This window comes from Carassius auratus, chromosome 42 (genome assembly GCF_003368295.1).
Source record: "Carassius auratus strain Wakin chromosome 42, ASM336829v1, whole genome shotgun sequence".
In the NCBI taxonomy this organism is placed as follows: Eukaryota; Metazoa; Chordata; class Actinopteri; order Cypriniformes; family Cyprinidae; genus Carassius; species Carassius auratus.
The window spans coordinates 3,708,489-3,731,904 of NC_039284.1; the positions used below are offsets into that span (position 1 = coordinate 3,708,489).

Sequence of the window (23,416 nt, forward strand, 5' to 3'; positions counted from 1 at the left end):
AAAAGGAATGATGTCACCCAGTGTCACCCAATCTATCAGTAAGAAATATAATCAAGAATAAAATAAGCAAAATAAACTGGTCCCAGTTGAGTTACAGTAGACACTATTGAGTATCTTAATTTGGGCTAAAACTAGCAACCCTGTTATTATGTTGAGTAATGAGTAATAAATTATAAATGGCATTTCTTTTCTGTTTATATTGATCTCAACTATCATTTGGTAAAACCAAATAAGTTGTATGTGTATCCTGGTAAATTGCATGGTAAATTTGTCAATTTGAACAACCATGAATGAGTTACTGAAGCCGCAGTTAGGCTGGTAAATGACACAACCATGTTATAGGTAACTGTTTACTGGAGCTCTACAAATATTTTACATCCCCTTTTATGTACGTAATCAGTTTGGGGAATTTTTCTATCTCAACTTTATGATTTTGAGTCTCATCAAAGTAGATTCACATGCACTAAAAGTCTCTCTCTGTCAGTTTCAAATATAGAATTTTACTGACATGACAAATAATTTCCACGGTGTTTACATGCAAATAAAACAGCAAAAATAGTACATACATGAATATAAGACAGAAAACTGATACAATATAATTGACAAAGTAAGAAAATTGATCTCAAACTTCGTCCATCTGATATTTAATTGAGAGTTCTGATAGACAGACGGTGCGAGTCCAAGCAAGTATTTGTACACCAATAAAAGACATTTAAAAAATCAATCCTATAATAAACTGAAAGCCAATGCTTGGAGACCAGGGTACACTCTTAAAAATAAATGTGCCATTGAAGAACCTTTCTGTCTAAATGGTTTCAAAAAGAACCTGTAACATATGAAGAACCTTTCTTTTTCACAAAGGGGTTTGTGTGGTGAAAGAAGGTTCTTCAGATTGTAAAACGGTGAAAAAGATGGTTCTTTAAAGAACCTTTGACTGCATGGTTCTATGTGGAACCAAACATGGTTCTTCTATGGCATTGCTTGAAAAACCTTTTGAAGCAGCTTTATTTTTTAAGAGTGTAGGAGTAATATATTTATGTTTTATAATAACCATTAAGAGCCTAGCAGCTGAGTTTTGAACTTTTTGCAGATAAGATATAGTTGACTGGCTAAAAATATTAAAGCATGGATTGCAATTTTATTTTCATTTACTAAAAAAACGTCATAAGAGATTTGGAGTTGATCCTTTTTCCATTTTCTTTTGTAGAAGATGTTCATCTCATTTCCAGAAAAACATTATCAGATACATTAAAAACCTCCCTGAACATTGTGACAAAATCCTTATTTATGAAAATCTTCACCACAAGCACACCATGTTCATTTGGTGTTATATCTTTTCATTTCTTTTCTTGGTCTTCTTTTTCTTCCCCTTACCTTTTGTTTTACTGTTTGGCTCAGTGTTTAATGCGGGCCTGGATCTGGTCAGGTTAGCTGTGGGGCTGAGTTTACTGCTGGACACGCTCGGGTTGGACCTCGAGTGTATTCCCTGGGCAGAAGCAGGTTTGCTGCTGGATGGTTTAGGGATGCTGGCGAAAAGATTGGGCTGGGAATACGAGCGCATGCCTGTTGAGCTCGAGGCGTTCCCTATCATGGGAAGATGCACATGCTCACTGCTCATGTTATTGACAGAGTAGCGGCTGCTGTTGGACATGATTATATGGTGCCAGGAGCTGAGCGGGGTGGCAGAGAATGGCTGGAGGCCGCTGGAGTCCTCTTTGGCAGCTCCTGGTGATATTATCATGGAGCTCCGTGGAGTGACGGCCTCTACGGCACTCTCAAATGTTTTAAGGATCCTGTCGCTCTTCTGCTTCTCCTTCTTCTGCCGCGACTCCACTTTACGCAACTGCCGCCGGTGGTCTCGCATCATCTGTTTCCTAGTATCTGCCAGGCCTCTGTAAAGTAGTGAGACATTAATAAATATTGGCTAAAGTTTCCGATATAAGTAGAATATGTTTACATATCTGATATATATAAACTACATTTGGAACAGAATTGGATACAAAAAAAAGTATGATCTTGTGCGTTTTTTTCTATTTATGTGTTTATCAATATCTATGTAAGATATGTTGTATCTATGTAAACACAGCTCTAGTAAACTAAAATATGTCACAAAAACTGAGTTGTTAGCAACAAGTTACCACCAAATTCGAATCAAATGTGAGTCAAACTTCTTGTGTGCTTGAGGACAAAGTTTGAATGTAAAAAAAAGAGAAAGTACAAAAATGTGTGCAAAAGGGATGTACAGTGAGATATAAGAAAAACCAACACAAAAGTAGGCAGTGTGTCCACTGTGCTGAGACTGACACTGTCATTCATTTTAATGTTTTCTTCAACACTATGATTGGCTGATTACTCAAGTTAACATGTGTAAAAGTCTGGTAATACATTTTTACATTTTTCAAGTTTTGGTATGCCAACTTGTTGTTTTGTTTTCCTATTATCTTTTTTGTCAAGCACCCAACTTGAGCATTTTGCCAGAGATGTGTGCAGTTTTGTTGTTTTTGCGGAGTACTCAATGCAATAAAACCTGATGGCAACAAGTTCACAAATGCTCTTTAATCAGTTAAACTGGTGGAAATGCTCAAACAAGAAAATGACAAAGGTAGCCTTGGAAACTGGATGAAATATATATTTTTTTTACTTTTTGTATTTTATTTTTTTTTAGTTTAAATTATTTTATTCAAAGTTACATTTGTTTTTTTATTTGTTTTAGTTAACTACATTAAGCATGGTGGTACAGACTAATTTCAGAGTCACTGACTTAAATATCACAACTTTCTGCCACTGTCTAAAGTCTGAAGTGGTTTTGATTGAGTGCAATGTCCCTGAAAAGAAGGTGACATAATTAAAACAGCTAGCACCAACAAATTAAAGCTTCAAGAAATATACGTTTATGCTTTCTGTAATATTGCAGTGAAGAGCAGGGGAGAGTGGGGGCGGTTGCAACACTTTTTACATTTCCTTCAGTTTCTCAGCGACTGTTTATATTAGAAAGACAATATATATATATATATATATATATATATATATATATATATATATATATATATATATATATATATATATATATATATATATATTAAACCCATACATATCACCTACTTGCCCATACTGTTGCAACTGTCCCCATACATATCACCTACTTGCCCATACTGTTGCAACTGTCCCCATATATGGGGACAGTTGCAACAGTACCGAGGGGCAGTTGCAACAGTCATTTAGATGTAATAAAACTCATACTTTGGCATCCTTTTTCAAATCTTTTTTAGTTTATTTGAGTTCACAGAGTTAACTTATTAAAGTAAAAAAAAACAAGTACACAACCATGTAACACCTTTGTCAATCCCACAAACTGATTTATGTAGGCCCTAACAATTTCATAATGGGTTGGTTTGGTTTGTTGGCTTGTTTCTAGTGTGTTTTCTGTCAGTTTTCTCTTAACTTTTGTTGGCTTTCTCTTAACTTTTGCTTTCTCCCTATCCAAAATCTCCTTTCCAGGAGTGTCTGTCAAGATGGCCAGTTTGCTTTTTTTCCTACAGTTTGCTTTCATTATATTCTGTGGTCCTGCTCTGGGGTGAGGTCTAGCAGTCTCGCATGAAAACTAAGCTTGTACTGGAGGAACTGCAGAAGATGTAGGACTCCCTGCGTGCCCTGGAGAAACTTCCAAAGGAGCAGATGTCACAGCTTGCTCTGGATGGACTGGTGGTGGTGACTGGTCTGTCACCAAAGATGGTGCAAAGTCACTGTCTTTGAACTTATCTTGGTTATAAGGCCACATTTCAGTGCTGCTAAAGTCATTCTGCACATTGCCTGGTGTTCCATTTGCCTTTTATAAAAAAAAAAATGTATCTAATTGTCATTATTATTGTCAATGCGTTGCAACTGTCCCACCCCCTGGCAGCCATCTTACAACTAGTGATGCCAGCCTAACAAATTAACATGAACACATTGTACCTAGGTCTGTTAAGAGCTAAGAAACTGCACATTCAAACTATAAAACTATAAAGACCAATGCTTAATCGGTTTAGACATTATGAAAAAAAATCTAGTTGTAAAAAAAGTTACTTTTTTGCCTTGAATTTCAGTTCTCCTATGAGGTAGTTTCACATGTGCCTGTTAACTTCCAGAAAGAAGGAAGGGCATGCTGAGCATGTGCATTAGAAATGTCATGATTCCAGCTCATTCCTGATTGGAAAAATCAGCAATGTTGCAACTGCCACACGTTGCAACTGTCCCCACTCTCCCCCACTGTTTGAACACTGATGTAGAGCACTGAAAATTAGTCACTTATGAGGTTTCCCATACTGCCTATATTTACTGTAGAAAGATGACAGTAGTGCAGCTCTCTAGGGCATGAACCAGAGCTTATGACTAATGATCATGTTTAAGTTTGTAAGCATGATCATAAAGTTGCTTTATTGGTGAGAATTGTCCAGGTGTATGGAGTCTGTGTGCTTTTTCATGCTCACCTGTAGTCCACTATGCCTGTTCGGTCTCTGTCCAGTCTCTGAATCAACTCCTCAATCTGGAACTTCTCCAATGGGATGCTGGATTGCTGGTGTGATCAGATACAAAATGTCAAAAATAAAATGTAATTTAATGCTTAGGTCTAGTTTTACACTGCTGTTTGGACTCTGCTCGCTCTTAAACCGTTTTCCACATGTCAGAATAGTAGTTCCCTGATGAGTCTGGGAATAATAAAAACATGTGAACAAATGAAAACTCTCTTATCCCTTGAGATTGTTCTTTGTCTAGATTCCAGCTCTGCTCTCTTTGGACATTCATCAACAAGCTTCATTGACTTGACTTATTACTTTTCAGGAAAGTGGGATTTTCTCAGAACCGGGTCAATACCTGAACGGCTTTCCTGAAGTCTACGACAGGAACACGCATAGTCCCATCCTTGTCGATGTTACGGAAGAAGTCCCACAGGCGAAGCTTGCGATGATCAAGGTAATCCTTCGAAAAGACAATTCAGCAAATGCAGTGAGACATCAGATTTGAGAAACACATAAATCCAGATTACAGCAGATTTCATTCTCATGAGTGTAGACTATGTACCTGAATGACTTTCATGGGGTCAATGCGTTTGCGAGGCTTTTTTGCGATGAAGCCTCCAACGCCTCCATACTGCACCTCCAGACCGGGATGCTCCTGACAGATCAGCTCCAAGAGCTGCACGAAGTTCTCATTCACCAGCACATTCTACAACACATCATGAATAAAGAAAACACTTTTCAGTATTTTTACACAAATTACATTTCCTGAAAATCTACCATAATTAATAAAAAAATGACAAGTTAGATTAATGTAGAAAAATATGGAATCCTGTATAAGATCACTTATATGATCCTATGAATGTGCTTTTATAATTCTATGTATGTTGTTTTTAATTCATTTTAAGTTCATTTTGTGTGTGTGTGTGTGTGCGTGTGTGTGTGTGTGTGTGTGTGTGTGTGTGTGTTTCTTTATGCAGATTAAGTATTGTATGTCTCCAGAATATTTATTTTTGAAATCTTAGTTTCAGACTGATCCAGACTGATAGCGGATTTTAGATTAGGAAACACATATACACCACCGTATTTTCCGGACTATAAGTCACACTTTTTTTTCATAGTTTGGCTGGTCCTGGTACGACTTATTTATCAAAATTAATTTGACATGAACCAAGAGAAATTAACTAAGAGACATGAACCAAGAGAAAACATTACTGTCTACAGCGAGAGGGCGCTCTATGCTGCTCAGTGCTCCTGTAGTCTACACTGAAAACATAGAGCGTCCTCTCGCGGCTGTAGACGGTAATGTTTTCTCTTGGTTCTTGGTTCTAAATAAATGCGACTTATAGTCCAGTGCGACTTGTATATGGTTTTTTCCTCATCATGACATATTTTTGGACTGATGCGACTTATACTCAGGTGCGACTTATAGTCCGAAAAATACGGTATTAACTTTCTCTCAATAAACTCCTATTTTGCTGCTTATTGATCGTAAGTAAGGTAATAGTTGTAGTAGTTATGTTTATGTGTGGGTTTAAGGGATCTAAAATATAGTCATGCAGAATACGATATTAATATGTGCTTTATAAGTACCAATAAACAGGTAATATGCTTGTAACATGCATGCTAGTTAGTGAGAATTGGTCCTTAAAATAAAGTTTTACCATTAATATTTTCCTTCACTTTAGTAAATCATGCACACATTGTGCTGATTCTTTCCCTCTTTTCAATTTACTTGAAAAGCCAAAATTTACTAAAATGAAAGAAGGTTCTGTTGATTATAAAACTGTACATTTATCCTGTGTATTGTGTGCGGTGACACTCGATCCTGAACTCACGCATATATTGATCTCCTCGATGGCAGTTTTGGGTGTGTTCTTGACCACATTGATCAAAGTAAGAGCTCCCTCCACCGTCAATGAGTTATACGCCATCTGTAAGAAAACAGTTATCATTATCACACATGTAAAACGTCTGTGATGTCTGAGATGCCTTGCAACATACAGTAATTTAATTGCTCATTTTCATATGAGTTATTGCATATGATCATGTTGCATTGTACTTGTGCAATGTTTAAAAAGGTGATTCTTATCTAATTTGACATAGTAGTATTCAGTCTAATGAGCCGTCTGACGCACCTGAAGAACTCTGAGCGTGTCGTTGGCCTCCAGTCCCTTACACAGCAGGCTTGCTCCTTCATCGCTGATGCGGTTGTTGTTGAGGTCCAGATGCACCAGCGTATTGTTGAACTTGAGCGCTTCACCCAAAGCCAAAGCGCCCTCATTTCCAAAGCCATTAAACGAGAGGTCTAAGTGTTTCAAAGTGGTGTTGACCTGATGACAGGGAACGACAGCTTGACTCTTTGCACACTGTGACACTGAGCTGTGTGTTTGTGTGTGTATACCTTCAGTCCAGCACAGAAAGCTACAGCTCCTTTCATTCGCAGATGATTCCAGCTCAGATCAAGAACTTCTAAACCGTCGTTATTTGCTGCATGAACATACAAGGATTTATTGTGCTTGCTTTCTTTGTGTAGTTAAGTGTAACTCAGACACATCAGGCGTGTGGTATTCACCTATCATCTGACCCAGGTGTTCTCCGCCTCTGCCGCAGAACTGATTGTGACTCAAATCCAGCTCCTTCACTCTGTAGTTGCTCTGAAAACATACAGATGTTTCTATTCCCAGGAACTACAGAGTTGAGATGTATTCAGTTTGTTAGCTTATGCATCAGGTGCATTGTGTAATTTCTGTAGCACCAGAATCCTCATGGCATCCTCAGTGCATGATCAAAAACATTGTGGGTTATCAGGATACTTTATTGTAGATCATCAAGAGAGTGTGTGTATTAAACCAGTTTGTGCTATGTTAAGTTAAACTATATTCATGCATTTTACATTTCTATCTTAAAAAGACTTGCATAGCATCAAAGATACACATTTGATCAGTTCTTGCTGATCAACCCATGACGTGTTATAAGTACCTTTTTTTAACTAATGTCTGAGCTACAGGTAGACTTTTTAATAAGTAAATAGCAATGTAATGACATAATTTGGTTAAAATAGTGATGCAGTTATTTATGTTTCGATGCAAAACCTGTGTCAGACTAATAAATCTCGTCATGCCAAACTCACACTCAGCCAATTCTAAAAACGGAATTCTGCCCGACCCTGTATGCATTACTAATAAACACTTTACAGGGAAATATTTAATTTAGACAATTTAGCTTTGGTAATGTAATGTAAGGTGTGCTTTAAAAGACATTCCAACTCTGAGTTTATATCTCATAAGAAATAAAAACAGTAATTGCATTTTGTGACATAAAAATGACTTTTTATGACACAATTACAACTTTTTTTCCCTTGCAATTGTGAGATATAAACTCAGAATTGCAAGACAACTCTGAATTGTGGAATAAAAAGTCACAATTAAACTTTATTTTACTAAGAATAGAAAGTGCGCAGCAACCCAAAGATAGAACTGTTTCATACACCCCCATGTATCTTTTTGTTTGTTTTTTTGAACCGAAATGAAGATAAATCGCCTTGACTGGATTCGCTTTAAATTTGATGTACAATGAAAGCACACATGCTCTTATTGAGAAACAGTCACATTTGGTGGATATTTTTCTCATTTCTCCCATTTAGATGAATGGATTTGATGTTGATAGTGTTGAAATTATGCAGCCAAGTGATGATATCTCAGATCATTATTTAATTTTGTGCAAACTTCATATAGCCAAAATGTTTAATTCTACTCCTTGTTACAAGTATGGAAGAACCATCACTTCTACCACAAAAGACTGCTTTTTTAAGTTATCTTCCTGATGTATCCAAATTTCTTAGCATATCCAAAACCTCAGAACAACTTGATGATGTAACAGAAACTATGGACTCTCTCTTTTCTAGCATTTTAAATACAGTTGCTCCTTTAAGCTTAAGGAAGGTTAAGGAAACCAGTTTGACACCATGGTATAATGAGCATACTCGCACCCTAAAGAGAGCAGCCCGAAAAAATGGAGCGCAGCTGGAGGAAAATACAACTAGAGGTATTTCGTATTGCTTTGCGGGAAAGTAACCTATCCTACAGAAAAGCATTAAAAACTGCTAGATCCGATTACTTTTCTTCTCTTTTAGAAGAAAACAAACATAACCCCAGGTATTTATTCAATACAGTGGCTAAATTAACAAAAAATAAAGCCTCAACAAGAGTTCACATTTCCCAACATCTTAGCAGTAATGACTTTATGAACTACTTTACTTCTAAAATCAATACTATTAGAGATACAATTAAAACCATTCAGCCGTGAGCTACAGTATCACATCAGACATTGCACTCTAGACCACCTGAGGAACAGTTCCACTCATTCTTTACCATAGAAAAGGAAGAATTGTATAAACTTGTTAAATCATCTAAACCAACAACATGTGTTAATTGATTGATTCGTTAAATGAGTATGCTCCCAATTATTGTAGGTTCCTCTCAGGTGTGTTTGTCATGTGTCCATGCCATGTGATGTTCTATTTAAGCAGCACCTGTACCAATAAACAAATGACTGTGTTCTCACTGCAACCTGTGTGAAGCCTGTTTGTCTTTAGCCGGTATCTAGCCAAACTCTGAACTTAACAGGTTATGGGCCCAGATACGCTGACGTTTGTGCAGATATGGCGTGAGTAAGAAGGCAGTTCGCACATTTAAATTTGGGTCTCAATGTTTGTAGTACAAGCACCATGAGCGAAAGGACAAATTCACGTTGGTCTCATCTTGTTTTTGACGGAGACTAAAAGAATTATGAACTGTGGGAGACAAAGTTTTTGGGCCATCTATGGTTGCAGAAATTGAAGGACATCATTTTGAATGGGCCCGCCGTGGGTGCGGATGCAGACGCACTGGCTGAGGATGCATCAAAGAATGCTGAAGCATATGCTGAACTGATCCAATTCCTCGATGAAAAAAGTTTGTCCCTGGTCATGCGAGAGGCTGCGGATGACGGGCGTGGAGCACTCAAGATCTTGCGGGATTATTATGCTGGTAAGGGTAAGCCCCGCATTGTGAGTCTCTACACAGAATTGACTTCCCTGTAAAAGCTGAGTGGTGAGAGTGTGACTGACTATGTCATACGTGCTGAGACTTCAATCACAGCACTGAGGAATGCTGGAGAAGTATTGAGTGATGGACTATTAGTTGCAATGGTTTTGAATCATTCAAGCCTTTTTCCATTTTTGTCACTCAAAGTGATGAGTGATTAGACTCAAAGTGATGAGACTCTTTCTTTTGCGGATTTTAAGACAAAATTGCGGAGTTATGAGAGCACTGAAGGTATGCGCACAGCTGTGGCCGAAGACAATGTTATGGGGGCCCGGGCACATTCAAGGAGGGCCAGTGGCCCAGCAGGTGTAAGGGTGCGGAGCATTGAAAGTGGGGAAATTGAGTGTTTCCGTTGTGGCCAGAGAGGGCACAAGGCAAGACAATGTCAGCCTGATCAACAGTGGAACAGTCAGGGTAAACGTACCACATGGCAAGGAGGATGGAAACAACAACGGCAGGATGATGCACATGGGGTGTGTATGAGGAGACCGACAATACTTTTGCCTTCAAGTTGATGACCAGTGATTGTCAGATGAGCGATGTCACCCAAAAGGGGTTGATGGTGGATACTGGTGCAACATCGCATATCATCGCTGATCTAGCTAAGTTTAAGAGCTTTGACGACAAATTCCAAGCCGAGACGCACTGTGTGGAGTTGGCTGATGGCACAAGGTGCAAGGGGGTCGCGGAGCGCAGAGGAAAAGCAGAGGTATGTCTGGTCGACAGTAGAGGGCAACACCTCAGTGCCACACTGAAGCAGGCGCTGTACATCCCCTCATATCCCCAAGATATTTTCTCTGTGAGAGCTGCAACTTCCAGCGAGGCAACAGTGATCTTTAAAGAGGGTGAGGATGTCCTGCAGTATAAAGACGGTACACGTTTTCTTATTCATGAACATAACAGGCTGTTTTATTTGCCTACTGTGCTAGTAAACAATGACTGTGATAATCAATGTATGAGTTGTCATGATATTCAGAAGTGGCACGAGATTTTGGGACACTGCAATTTTAATGATGTTCAGAAGTTAGAGAATGTTGTGGATGGTATGTCAATTAAGGGTAAAGTACCCAAGTCTATGCAATGTGATGTGTGTGTCCAAGGTAAATTCACTCAGAGTAGGAACAGAAAGCCTGATGTGAGAGCCAAGTCACCTCTAGAGTTGATACACACTGACTTGGCAGGCCCCATTGACCCAAAGTCCAGAGAAGGGTATAGGTACACACTTTCCTTTACTGATGACCACTCAAGTGCAGTGTTTGTGTACTTTCTGAAGTATAAAAGTGACACAGTGGATGCAACAGAGAGGTTCCTAGCTGACATAGCCCCATATGGGAACATTACATGTATCAGGTCTGATAATGGTGCTGAATTTACTGGACAGGGTTATCAAGTATTACTTCGCAGGAACCGAATCAGACATGAGACATCAGCACCATACTCACCACACCAGAATGGAACTGCTGAGCGTAACTGGAGAACTCTTTTTGATATGGCTAGATGTATGCTCTTAGAAAGTCAGTTACCCAAGGAGCTATGGCTGTATGCGGTCCAGACAGCAGCGGTGGTGAGGAATAGATGTTTTAACAACCGCACCAAACAGACACCTTATTTTATGCTGACAGGAAAGAAACCCAATATGTCCAGGATGCAGAAGTTTGGTACTGTGTGTTTTACATATAGGCAGGACAGGAAGAAGCTAGACTCAAAGTCTGACAAAGGCATCTTTGTTGGATATGATAAGAACAGCCCAGCCTATATGGTCTATTATCCTGACTGTAGAAAGGTGATGAAACACAGGTTGGTGAGGTTTATGTCCAATATTGAGGGACAAGAGACTGATGACATGTCTGATGATGACATTGATATGCGTTATAGCACAACCAGACCTGACCCTGATAAACCCAAGCAGTGTGACATTCTAGAGAATAGGCTAGGCCCAAGCCAGATAAGCCTACAGTCAACCGAGGTTAAGCCAGAATCACATTCTCCAGATACCCTGAGTAGAGAGAGGAGATACTCTGGTATAGAAAGAAGGAGGCCTGATTTCTATGGCGTAGAGAGTGATCAGGTGCAGATCAGCATTGATTATTGCTATAAGATGGTTTCCAATGTACCTCAGACTTTTAGAGAAGCTGTGACTTAATCCAACTCAAGGGAGTGGATTGATGCAATGGATGAGGAAATTAAATCACTGAGGGATAACACCACATTTACTTTGACCAACCTACCTGAGGGCAAGAAAGCAGTGGGGGGTAGATGGGTGTATGCTATCAAAACCAATGCTGATGGATCTGACAAATATAAAGCTTGCTATGTCGCCAGGGGATATAGTCAGGAGTTGGGTGTAGATTATGGAGAAACTTTTTCTCCTACTGCCAACCTTACCAGTGTGAGAGTGTTGATGCAGAAAGCTGCTCAGGAGAATTTAATTCTCCATCAGATGGATGTTAAAACTGCCTACTTACATGCACCGATTGATTATGAAATTTATATGGAACAGCCAGAGGGGTATGATGTAAAGACAAATGAGAAGATGGTGTGTAAATTGGAGAAATCATTGTATGGGCTAAAACAATCAGGTCGAAACTGGAACAAAATGTTACATAACTATCTGTGTGAAAACATCTTTGTACAAAACCCAGCTGATAATTGTGTTTACAAGAGAGAAACAGAACATGGGAAAGTGATAATATTGATATGGGTTGATGACTTGGTTATTGCTGCCAGTGATGAGAGAGCTTTAAAAACTGTCAAAGAGATGCTTACTGGGAAATTCCACATGAAAGATTTGGGAAAACTGAAGAATTTTCTAGGTATCACTTTTGATCAGTGTGATGGGGGTGTGACTATGTCACAGCACAGTTATGTTGGGAAACTGCTGGAAAGATTTGACATGCAAGATTGTAAACCCAGGTCGACACCTTGTGAACCAAAGTTGAATTACACCGATGGTAATGTAAAACTGATTGACCCCAGAAAATACAGAGAGGTGGTGGGTAGTTTAATCTACCTAACCTCATGCACTAGACCTGATCTGAGTTATGTTGTTAGCAAATTGTCCCAGTATTTCAGTGAGCCAACGGAAGAGCAGTGGATAACTGTAAAGCATGTACTGAAATATCTGAAAGGTACAAATGACAAGATGCTTTGTTACAGGAAATGTGATGAAGGGTTAAGGTTGGTAACTTATAGTGATGCAGATTGGGCAGGTGATGAAAATGGCCGATGTAGTAAATCTGGTTACTGTGTTAGCCTATGTAAGAATGGTCCTCTGATTTCTTGGAAGACCAAAAAGCAGCGAACTGTAGCATTATCAACATGTGAGGCTGAGTACATGGCCTTAGCTGCCACTATACAAGAGTGTTTGTACTTGAAACAATTGCTTGAACAACTTGATGATTACCAGTATGGTGTACCTATGATTTATGAAGATAACCAAGGTACAATTGCATTGGCAAAGAATCCTGTTAGCAGACAGAGATGTAAGCATATTGATATTAAATACCATTTTGTGAGATCAACTGTAAATAATGGTAAAGTGTTTTTGGAGTATTGCCCAACAGATCAGATGGTTGCTGACCTAATGACTAAACCAGCTACAAAAGTTAAGTTACTTGCCTTTTCCACGTTCTTGTTTGGTTGTGGCCAAGCTAGGATGTAGTGCAGTTGGTTTCCATGATTTTTTTTGTTTGTTTGTTTGTTTTTGTTTTACTTGTGAATGATTCTGAATAATGTGGGCGCAAGTGGGGGTGTTAATTGATTGATTGGTTAAATGAGTATGCTCCCAATTATTGTAGGTTCCTCTCAGGTGTGTTTGTCATGTGTCCATGCCATGTGATGTTGTATTTAAGCATCACCTGTACCAATAAACAAATGACTGTGTTCTCACTGCAACCTGTGTGAAGCCTGTTTGTCTTTAGCCGGTATCTAGCCAAACTCTGAACTTAACAACATGTATGTTAGACCCTATACCATCTAAGCTCCTAAAAGAGGTGCTTCCAGAAGTCATAGATCCTCTTCTGACCATTATAAATTCCTCATTGTCATTAGGATATGTCCCCAAAACCTTAAAACTGGCTGTTATTAAGCATCTCATAAAAAAAAAAAAAAAAAAAAAAAAAAAAACAACTTGACCCCAAAGAACTAGTTAATTATAGACCTCGAATCTCCCTTTTCTGTCCAAGATACTAGAAAAGGTGGTATCCTCACAATAATATTCCTTCTTAGAGAAAAATGGTATATGTGAGGATTTCCAGGCAAGATTTAGACCGTATCATAGTACTGAGACTGCTCTCCTTAGAGCTACAAATGACCTGCTCTTATAATCTGATCGTGGTTGTATCGCTCTATCAGTGCTATTGGATTTTAGTGCTGCGTTTGACACAATTGACCACAACATTCTTTTGCATAGACTTGAACACTTTTGGCATTAATGGAAGTGCATTAGCATGGTTTAAATCATACTTATATGACCGCCATCAGTCGGTAGCAGTGAAAGAAGATGTATCATATCGATCACAAGTGCAGTATGGAGTACCTCAAGGCTCAGTACTAGGGCCGCTACTCTTCACGGTTTATATGTTACCCTTGGGAGATATCATTGGGGGACATTTCATAGCTTTCACTGTTATGCTGATGATACTCAGCTCTATTTTTCCACGGCACGGTGAAAAACACCAATTAAAAAAACTAATGGAATGCATAGTCGATATATAAAAAACTGGATGACGATTAATTTCTTACTGCTAAATTCTGAAAAAAACTGAGGTGTTAATTATAGGACCTAAAAACTCTGCCTGTAATAACCTAGAACACTGTCTAAGACTTGATGGCTGCTCTGTCAATTCTTCGTCATCAGGTAGGAACCTAGGTGGGCTATTTGATAGCAATCTTTCCTTAGAAAGCCACGTTTCTAGCATTTGTAAAACTGCATTTTTCCATCTCAAAAATATATCTAAATTACGGCCTATACTCTCAATTTCAAATGCAGGAATGTTAATCCATGCATTTATGACCTCAAGGTTAGATTATGGTTATGCTTTATTGGGTGGTTGTTCTGCATGCTTAGTAAACAAACTACAGCTAGTCCAAAATGCAGCAGCAAGAGTTCTTACTAGAACCAGGAAGTATGACCATATTAGCCCGGTCCTCTCATCGCTGCACTGGCTCCCTATCAAGCATCGTATAGATTTTAAAATATTGCTTATTACTTATAAAGCCCTGAATGGTTGAGCACCTCAGTATTTGAATGAGCTCCTTTTACATTATAATCCTCTACGTCCGCTACGTTCTCAAAACTCAGGCAATTTGATAATACCTAGAATATCAAAATCAACTGCGGGCGGCAGATCCTTTTCCTATTTGTTGCCTAAACTCTGGAATAACCTGTTCCTTGTTCGGGAGGCAGACACACTCTTGCAGTTTAAATCTAGAATAAAGACCCATCTCTTTAACCTGGCTTACACATAACATAATAATATTCTTTTAATATCCAAATCCAAAGGATTTTTAGGCTGCATTAATTAGGTAAACCGGAACTGGGAACACTTCCCATAACACCCGATGTACTTGCTACATCATTAGAAGTATGGCATCTACGCTAATATTAGTCTGTTTCTCTCTTATTCCGTGGTCACCGTAGCCACCAGATCCAGTCTGTGTCCAGATCAGAGGGTCACTGCAGTCACCCGGATCCAGTAAGTATCCAGACCAGATGGTGGATCAGCACCTAGGAAGGACCTCTACTGCCTTGAAAGAAAGCGGAGACTAGGACAACTAGAGCCCCAGATATAGATCGCCTGTAAAGACTGTGTCTCAGACGACCACCAGGGCAAGACCACAAGAAACAACTGAGCCTGGTTTCTCCCAAGGCTTTTTTCTGCATTCTGTCACCGATGGAGTTTTGGTTCCTTGCTGCTGTCGCCTCTGGCTTGCTTAGTTGGGGTCACTTCATCTACAGCAATATCATTGACTTAATTGCAAATAAATGCACAGACACTATTTAAACTGAACAGAGATGACATCACTGAATTCAATGATGAACTGCCTTTAAAGGGATGGTTCACTTTCAAATTAAATTTGGCTATGTTTTAGCTTACCTCAAGGGCATCCAAGATGTAGGTGTCTTTGTTTCCGCAGTAGTTCCCATTATGATATTTTTAGGTAAAACCGTTCTTGTCTGTGACTCATATAATGGAGGTCTATGGTCAGCACCTCAAAGAGCATGCACAGAGGAGTACAAATTAAACAATTCCCCATCGTAAGTACACATTGATGACCTAAGACACGAAACGAGCCGTTTGTGTAAGAAAACGAACAGTATTTATATAGTTTTTACCACTTGTACACAACCACGTCCAACTGATCTGAGGGGGCGAGTGCTTCCTATTGTGTGACGTGTGCGCATGCTCTGGCTTAATCAGCGCAAGCGCAGAAAGCCCCGGATGTGATCTCCCGCGCGTGTACGTCACTCATTGTTTACACTTACTGTCTATGGTTTACACAGATTTTGGAAGTGTTACCTTTCACTGTGAAGATCTAAACATATTTAGACGCACAGGAAAATGCAATGGAAGACGATTTCAATATATCAACAGACAACTTAGAATTTTTTCACAACCATATATATTTGAACCAGAATACACAGATCAAGTACTCAGAAGTGATGCATCAGCTGCAGCAGCACGTCTTCAAGCCTTAGAGAGACAGATATCTCTTCAAAAACGGTGGTGTTTTAGTAGCAAGTGTTGTGAGATGCCAACAGAAGTGGAGAGCATATATTGTCATGAATGGAAAAACTACAAGACGACGATGAGGACATTCACAGTATCGCATCATACACGTGCCTGACTGAAGATCCTGAGTTTTCTCCACTGTTGAGTTACAGCGTTTTGCATGTTGTGTTTTGTTTGCCATGTATAAACTGGAGGCAACGTCCAATGCCAGAGGGACCCAATGGGACGCTGTCAATAGAGTGAGTTATGTGTTGTGTTTATTATAATCGCAACAATTTGCATTATAAACAAATTAATTACATTTACTGCATTATGGGGGGTCACGTGGCCAGGACCTGGATGGCAGCTTAGCGGAGAGGCTCCGAGAAACTGTGCACAATTTAAAATAAAACCCCTTATAAACATGGCCAACATTCGAGTAAAGTATCAGCGTTGATATGTCAAATCCTCAAGTAACTAAACATTGTGAAATTTTTACTCAAGCACACAAGGGCAGCATTACAACAACTTCGTCGAGCTCACAAGGTAAAGTGGAAGCTAACATGGATAGAGTAGCCGAAGTTTTAAACGAACTGAAATTACTTCGATCAGAGATTGGAACTAAGTTGGATAACATAGATACCCGTCTGACTGATATGGCGAACTCAATGACCTCGCTTGAAAGCAAAGTGTCCGATGTAAAACGAGATGTTTCTTCAAAAGCAGCCCGCATTGAGGAGGCCGAAGGCCGCATACACGATGCAGAACAGGCACTTGAGAAAAAAGAAGCGGCACTTGACTCAGTCATCAAATGAGTTGTTTACCTCGAATCAAAGACTGATGACTTGGAGAAGCGGGGCAGAAGGAAGGACCTCCGGCTCTATGGTATTCGAGAGGGCGCCGAGGGTCAGAAAACTCTCCCCTCAAATTTATAAGCGAGAGGTTGACACAATGGCTGGGACCAGACAATTCATTCACCCTAGAGCAAGTTCATCGTACACTCGCATCTGGGAAGCCCAACCAAAACAGAGCAATACTCATCCGCTTCTTAAAGTTTCAGGAGAAAGAATTTGTCTACCGTGAATCAAGGCGACGAGACATCACGTATGACGGAGTCAAAATATCCTTTGCACAGGATCTCTCAGCGGAGACGGTACGGATTTGACGGGGATTTAATCCAGTCACGAAATTGTTTGTGGATATCAACGCCTTCCTTGGATTTCAGCATAACCCTTGCAAGCTTTGAGTGTTACACAATGGCAAGATCCATCTCTTCTCAACGCCGCAAGAAGCTGAAAAATTCTATAAAAGCATCTCACAGTCAACGTAGAATCTATGGCATTAAACCAAGAGGTAAAATGTTTAAGCAGCTGTTGATAAGACGGACAATCGAGATGTACAGCGGTAGTGAGTTTAAATAACTCAAAGCATGCTTCAGTTGGAGTGTGCGAAGTTTTAAGTATGCATATTGCAATCACTTTCAGCGCGACGCGTTGGGTACAACTATGTTAAAGGCACAATATGTAATTTTTCTGCTTTAAAAATAGCAGAAATCACTATATCTATGTTATATATTTTTTTTTGTTGTGTACTTACATCATCCCGAAAGTTTCCACGAACTTTCAAATCCGGAGAAAATTATAGTTTAATTAGAAGACACGGCACGTTTCTTTATTTCCGTTTTGTCGCCCGTCTATGGCGTCATATAAACTTTGACCCCCCTTATTTATCTAACTTCCTGCGGAACCACCAAATACAAAGGAGAACAGAAACAAAGACGAGACAAAGAAGAAAAAGTAGTAGCCTTGATTGAGACTATTATATTTTATACTTATATTCGTATTTAAATCTCAATCAATAACTTAGTTATGGATCATGATTATGCTTTGCCTGCACGTTCTGTGAAGCGCAAACGCACGGGTGAAATAAATGACCCGAGATGGTTTTGGGACAAGAGAAGCTACAAGACACGGGTAAATATTGGAGTTGCATTTCCAAGATAGAGAGAGCTTCGTGACAAGCTGAAACTACAGAGAGATGCCGAACTCGCTTGCATTCTGATAAACAGGTATGCATCCATTCAGCTAACTGTATCTATCCGTATATTTTGTGAAACGATATGATGTCTTGTGTAAAACGCAGACGGACTAGCTCTCATATAAATCTACATTTGTTCTATATCTAGCTGAATAAAGTAGCTTCAAATACGGTTCTCTAACTTGTTCGATATCATAGTAACATATATCAGGCATCAGGATATATCAGGATCATCGTATTTCTTTATTTGCTGATGATATTATATTTTTTCTCACTAATGTGAAAAGTAGTATTTCCAATTTGATGAGCTTAATCGGAAACTTTGGAGCGTTTTCTGGATATAAAATTAACAACTCTAAATCAGTATTATTATTTCTCAATAAGGAAAAAAGACATAGACCCATAATAAATACCCCTTTTATGATAACTACAGAAGGCTTTAGGTATTTAGGTGTCAAAATTACTCCCGACCTTAGTGAAATCCTCTCAATAAATTACGATCCCCTGGTGGAAAGAACCACTGAAGCATTGAAAAAAATGGTCAAATTTACCAATATCCATGATCGGACGAATTAACATAATTAAAATGTCTATTTTACCCAAATTCTTATACTTTTTTCAAACACTCCCATTGCCATTACCAAACCTGTTTTTTAATAAACTTAACAAACTAATTGCTCTTTTTATTTGGAATGTTAGAAAAGCTAGACTTCGCCTTAAACTATTACACCTGCCCTATGAAAGGGGAGGGGTTCAACTTCCGAATTTTAGATGGTACTATATGGCTGCCCAGCTGACTTCAGCATTAAATTATTTCTGCACAACAACACCTCCAGCTTGGGTAGACATCGAGCAAGAGTCCATCCCAGATATACCATTAAAGATGTATCTATGTCCAAAAATACAAAACCTCTGGAAGGAGATTTTAAAATGTATGTGAAATATGTTTGGCATTAAAATTCTTATGAATGTAAAACTTTGCATTCTTGGAATATATCCAATGGACATCATACAAACATCAAAACAGATTAAACTTATAGACTTTGGTCTGCTTCAAGCCAGAAGAGCTATTGCACTATGCTGGAAGAGTATGGATGCTCCATCCATGAAAATGTGGATTAAGGAGATATCAAACTGTATCGGATTGGAAAGGCTGACTTATATTGCTAAATGCAAGAGGAAAGACTTTGATCGGCTGTGGGAGCCATACATAAATATCATGTAAACTGGGAATGTAGACCATACAGAAAAACTCATTGTCTGTAGCAAATTAATATTTTTATATATATATATATATATATAAATATTATTATTATTATTATTATTATTATTATTATTATTATTATTATTATTATTTATTATTATTATTATTATTATTATTATTATTTTCTTTACCTTTAAGAAGTGTTAATTGAAGATGTATATGTGAAAAGGTGTAAGTTTGTGTACTTGTTCTGTGGTTATAAAAAGAGAAAATGACAATAAACATATTGAAAAAAAAAAACATTTACTGCATTATATTTCAGACAGTGCAGATTGGTGGCATATCGTGTGGTAAACAGTAAACATTGAGTGACGTGCATGCATGAGAGATCGCTTCCGGCACTTTCCGCGCTTCCGCAGACCAGAGCCCATGCACACGTTACAACAGGAAGCACTCACGCCCTCAGATCAGTTGGACGTGGTTGTGTACAGGAGGGAAAAACGATATAAATACTGTTCGTTTTCTTACACAAACGGCTCGTTTCCTGTCTTAGGTCATCAATGTGTACTTACGATGGGGAATTGTTTAATTTGGACTTCTCTGTGCATGCTCTTTGAGGTGGTGACCATAGACCTCCATTATATGAGTCACAGACAAGAACAATTTGACCTAAAGATATAAAAATGGAAACTACTGCGGAAACAAAGACACCTACATCTTAGATGTCCTTGAGGTAAGCTAAAACATACCAAAATTTAATTTGAAAGTGAACTATCACTTTAACTGTCATTTTGCATTATTGACACACTGTTTTCACACTAAAGTTTAATGTGAGACACAAAAGAAGATATTTTGATTACGGTCTCAGCTTTTAGTCAACACAGTGGAAGTCTATTTCAGTATTGCTGAAGAAAGAAAGTCATATGGATTTGGAAAGAGATGAGGGTGAGTGAGTGATGACAGATCATTTGTTTGGTATAAACATACTGTTGGTGCATGAACTTACAGCAAGCGCATCTGCAAACCATTTGGCATCATCTTCAGCAAACTTATTGCCTGTGAACATAAACATTGTGGTCTGTGTCACTGTGAATCATGTTTAACAGCTGATCGTGCTGTATGCACATATGCATGAAATACCTGACAGTTTTAAGGATTTAATGGAAATGTTTTCCAGGAGCATCTTTGCGACACACTCGGCTCCAGCAGACTGAAGGTTATTGTCAGAGAGATCCTAGAAGATACCAGAAGTTAACATTTTGCTTCCCTCTAGTGGACAAAATCATCACAACAGGTACACAAGAATATTAGGATAGACTCACAAGATTGTGGATGGTGAAATTGGCCCTCAGCATCTCCATGAGATATCTGGCTCCTTCAGCTAACAGGAAGTTGTCTGCCAGCTCCAGGGTTGTGGTGTGCATGTCTGTCTACACACACAGAGCGTCTGAGATCAGCATCAGCTGTAGATCATCAGATCATGAGAGACAGTCAGTCTTACCACGAGAGCGATGGCCAGGGCTTTTGCTCCCAGAGGACCGAGTCCATGATGGTTGAGGTTAATGGAGGCAGAGCCCAGGTTTCTGAGGAAGAATCTGACAGGAACGACCCTCAGCAGCTTACAGGCCTGCAGATACAGTTCTTCAGTGGACAGATCCTTCCTGATGAGCTTCAGCTCTGATTCTGCACAAGAACACAGAGCAGGCTCATCACTTCAGAGTGTGAAATATTCTCCAGTGTGACGTTTGATGCGAGGAAATACGGTGTATCGTTTATGGTTGATGTTTCTGATCATGAGATTGCAGTTACACCCATTTATGACAGAGTTTTCTATTTGTTTTGGGTTTGAATTCATATTTTGAACTGAGCTTAATAAATACCTACATGTGCTGCTGATGTTGTTTTTGCTGATTGAACACACATGAAGAACATTACAGTACTGTTTATGAGAGAGGACTCAAACGTGAGTGGCGTTACAGTTCTTTATTTGAGACAAAGTCTGACCACAGGTAATCCAACATAAATAAGAGAGAATGATGAACTGAAGAAACCCGTAGACTGGGTAAATAACTTGAACACAAAACTCCGCTGTGGCAGGGATGACCAGAGCACTGGCGAGGCGGCGGAACTCAGAACTCACGAAGAGGCTGATAAAGGGATAGCACCAAAGCTGAAGCAGATCTTAGCAGGTAGGGTTCTGTGGATGTATGACCAGCATAATCCAGCAGTGGTGGTATAATCGTGCCCCCCCCCGACAAGACTGGACTGGACAGTAGTGAGAAAGATACTGGTGAATACGTATCTGTGACATCTAACAATCTGACAACAGTAGGGAAAAGAGAGGGTTAGAAGAAGCCAAGATAATGAGACGGGAAAAGGAACAGGTGGGGAGGAACGAGCCTAATGGAAAGTGAAAACAGCTGTCAGTAATGTGATGGGGAATAGGGTGTGAGAGTGAACAGCAGAGGGAGACAGAAAAAGTGACATCATGACAGTTTAAAAGTTTGGGATCAAGAATGATTTTTTTTTTTTTTTTTTTTTAGGACTTTCTTCTGCTCTTCAAGTCTGCATTTTTAAAGTAAAAAATACAGGAAGTGTCATATTGTGAAATATTATTATGATGCAAAATAACATTTCTTCTAATATATTAAAGTGTAATTTATTTCTGTGATGCTCCGCTGTATTTTCAGCATCATTCCTCCAGTCTTCAGTGTCACATGATCTTCAGAAATCATGAAAATATGATGATTTATTATCAGTGCCGGAAAACTCATGAACAGAAATGTAAAAAGAAGAGCATTTATTTAAATAGAAATATTTTCTAACAATTACACTACAGTTCAAAAGTTTGGGGTCAGTACATTTTTATTAATAATTTTTTTTAAGGAACTTAAAAGTTTCATTTAGCAAGGAAGTGTTAAATTGTTAAGAAGTGATAGCAAAGATTTATAGTATTAGAAAATATTTATATTGTGAGATCATGTGACACTGAAGACTGGAGTGTAATGATGCTGAAAATACAGCTGCACATCACAGAAATAAATTACATTATAAAGGATATTAAAATAGAAACCATTATTTTACATTCTATTAAATAGTTGAAAGTTTTCTAAACTAATGGTACTACACATATGATAACATGTTTATGAGTGATTCAAATACTGACGAATGAAATGAATAACTATGTGTAATTGTTAATGTGTTTGGTCACTGATTTCAAACCCTGAGTTCAGTATAGATCGGGTCCTTACCCCGAGCGTCCGGCTCTTGGTCGCCTTCATCCTCCAGAATCACATTGTGTGGATCCTCACAGTCGGTCAAGCTGAGGGAATCCAGAGAGAGACTGTGCACACTGGTGTCTTCATCAGCCCTCATCTTTCTTCTACACACAGTTTAACAGTGTCATATGAAGCTGGTTCATGTGTCTTAGCAACAGGTGTATATGTGACACCTGCACTACTGCTGGAATCCACCTGAGCATGCAAACACAAAGACATTAAAGATGCATGTCACACACAGACGGACGGAGACTCACATTCCTGCACAAGCACTGAAACACGTCAAAACTACTGTCATCATTTGTGTGCTGTGCTGTCTGGAGGCCGTTTTCTTGTTCTTAAAGATGCATGGACTGAATGAATAAAACACATTTGCTGTAATGTAGTTGGCCACTGATCAGTTGATTTATCAGATCATTAAAACATTGAATATCACATATGGTTATGCTCAGGTCAAAATATTTTGATTAATCAAATACTTATTTTTGTTTGTTTGTTTGTGTCTTTGATTATGCATCTGGCATGAAGACTCCAGGACGCATGCACTGAGAAAATGTACGCTTAAATCATAGACTGTATAAAAACAGGCTTAAATGCAATC

The 23,416-nt window shown here is 38.9% G+C and overlaps 1 protein-coding gene across 1 annotated transcript; it reads right to left on the reverse strand.

Annotated features, from left to right (window-relative positions):
• Positions 1-996: 996 nt before the first annotated feature.
• lrrc74a (leucine rich repeat containing 74A) lies at positions 997-23,344 on the reverse strand. The gene is made up of 13 exons (XM_026229352.1): positions 22,789-23,344; positions 21,039-21,220; positions 20,860-20,967; positions 20,678-20,771; positions 20,544-20,593; positions 7,072-7,153; positions 6,901-6,986; positions 6,635-6,829; positions 6,335-6,430; positions 5,062-5,205; positions 4,855-4,959; positions 4,470-4,555; positions 997-1,892 (listed from the first exon to the last, which is right to left on the reverse strand). The coding sequence occupies exons 1-13, from the start codon at positions 22,910-22,912 to the stop codon at positions 1,328-1,330; spliced, it is 1,917 nt and encodes a 638-aa protein (XP_026085137.1). The 5' UTR covers positions 22,913-23,344; the 3' UTR covers positions 997-1,327.
• Between the last annotated feature and the right edge of the window lie 72 nt (positions 23,345-23,416).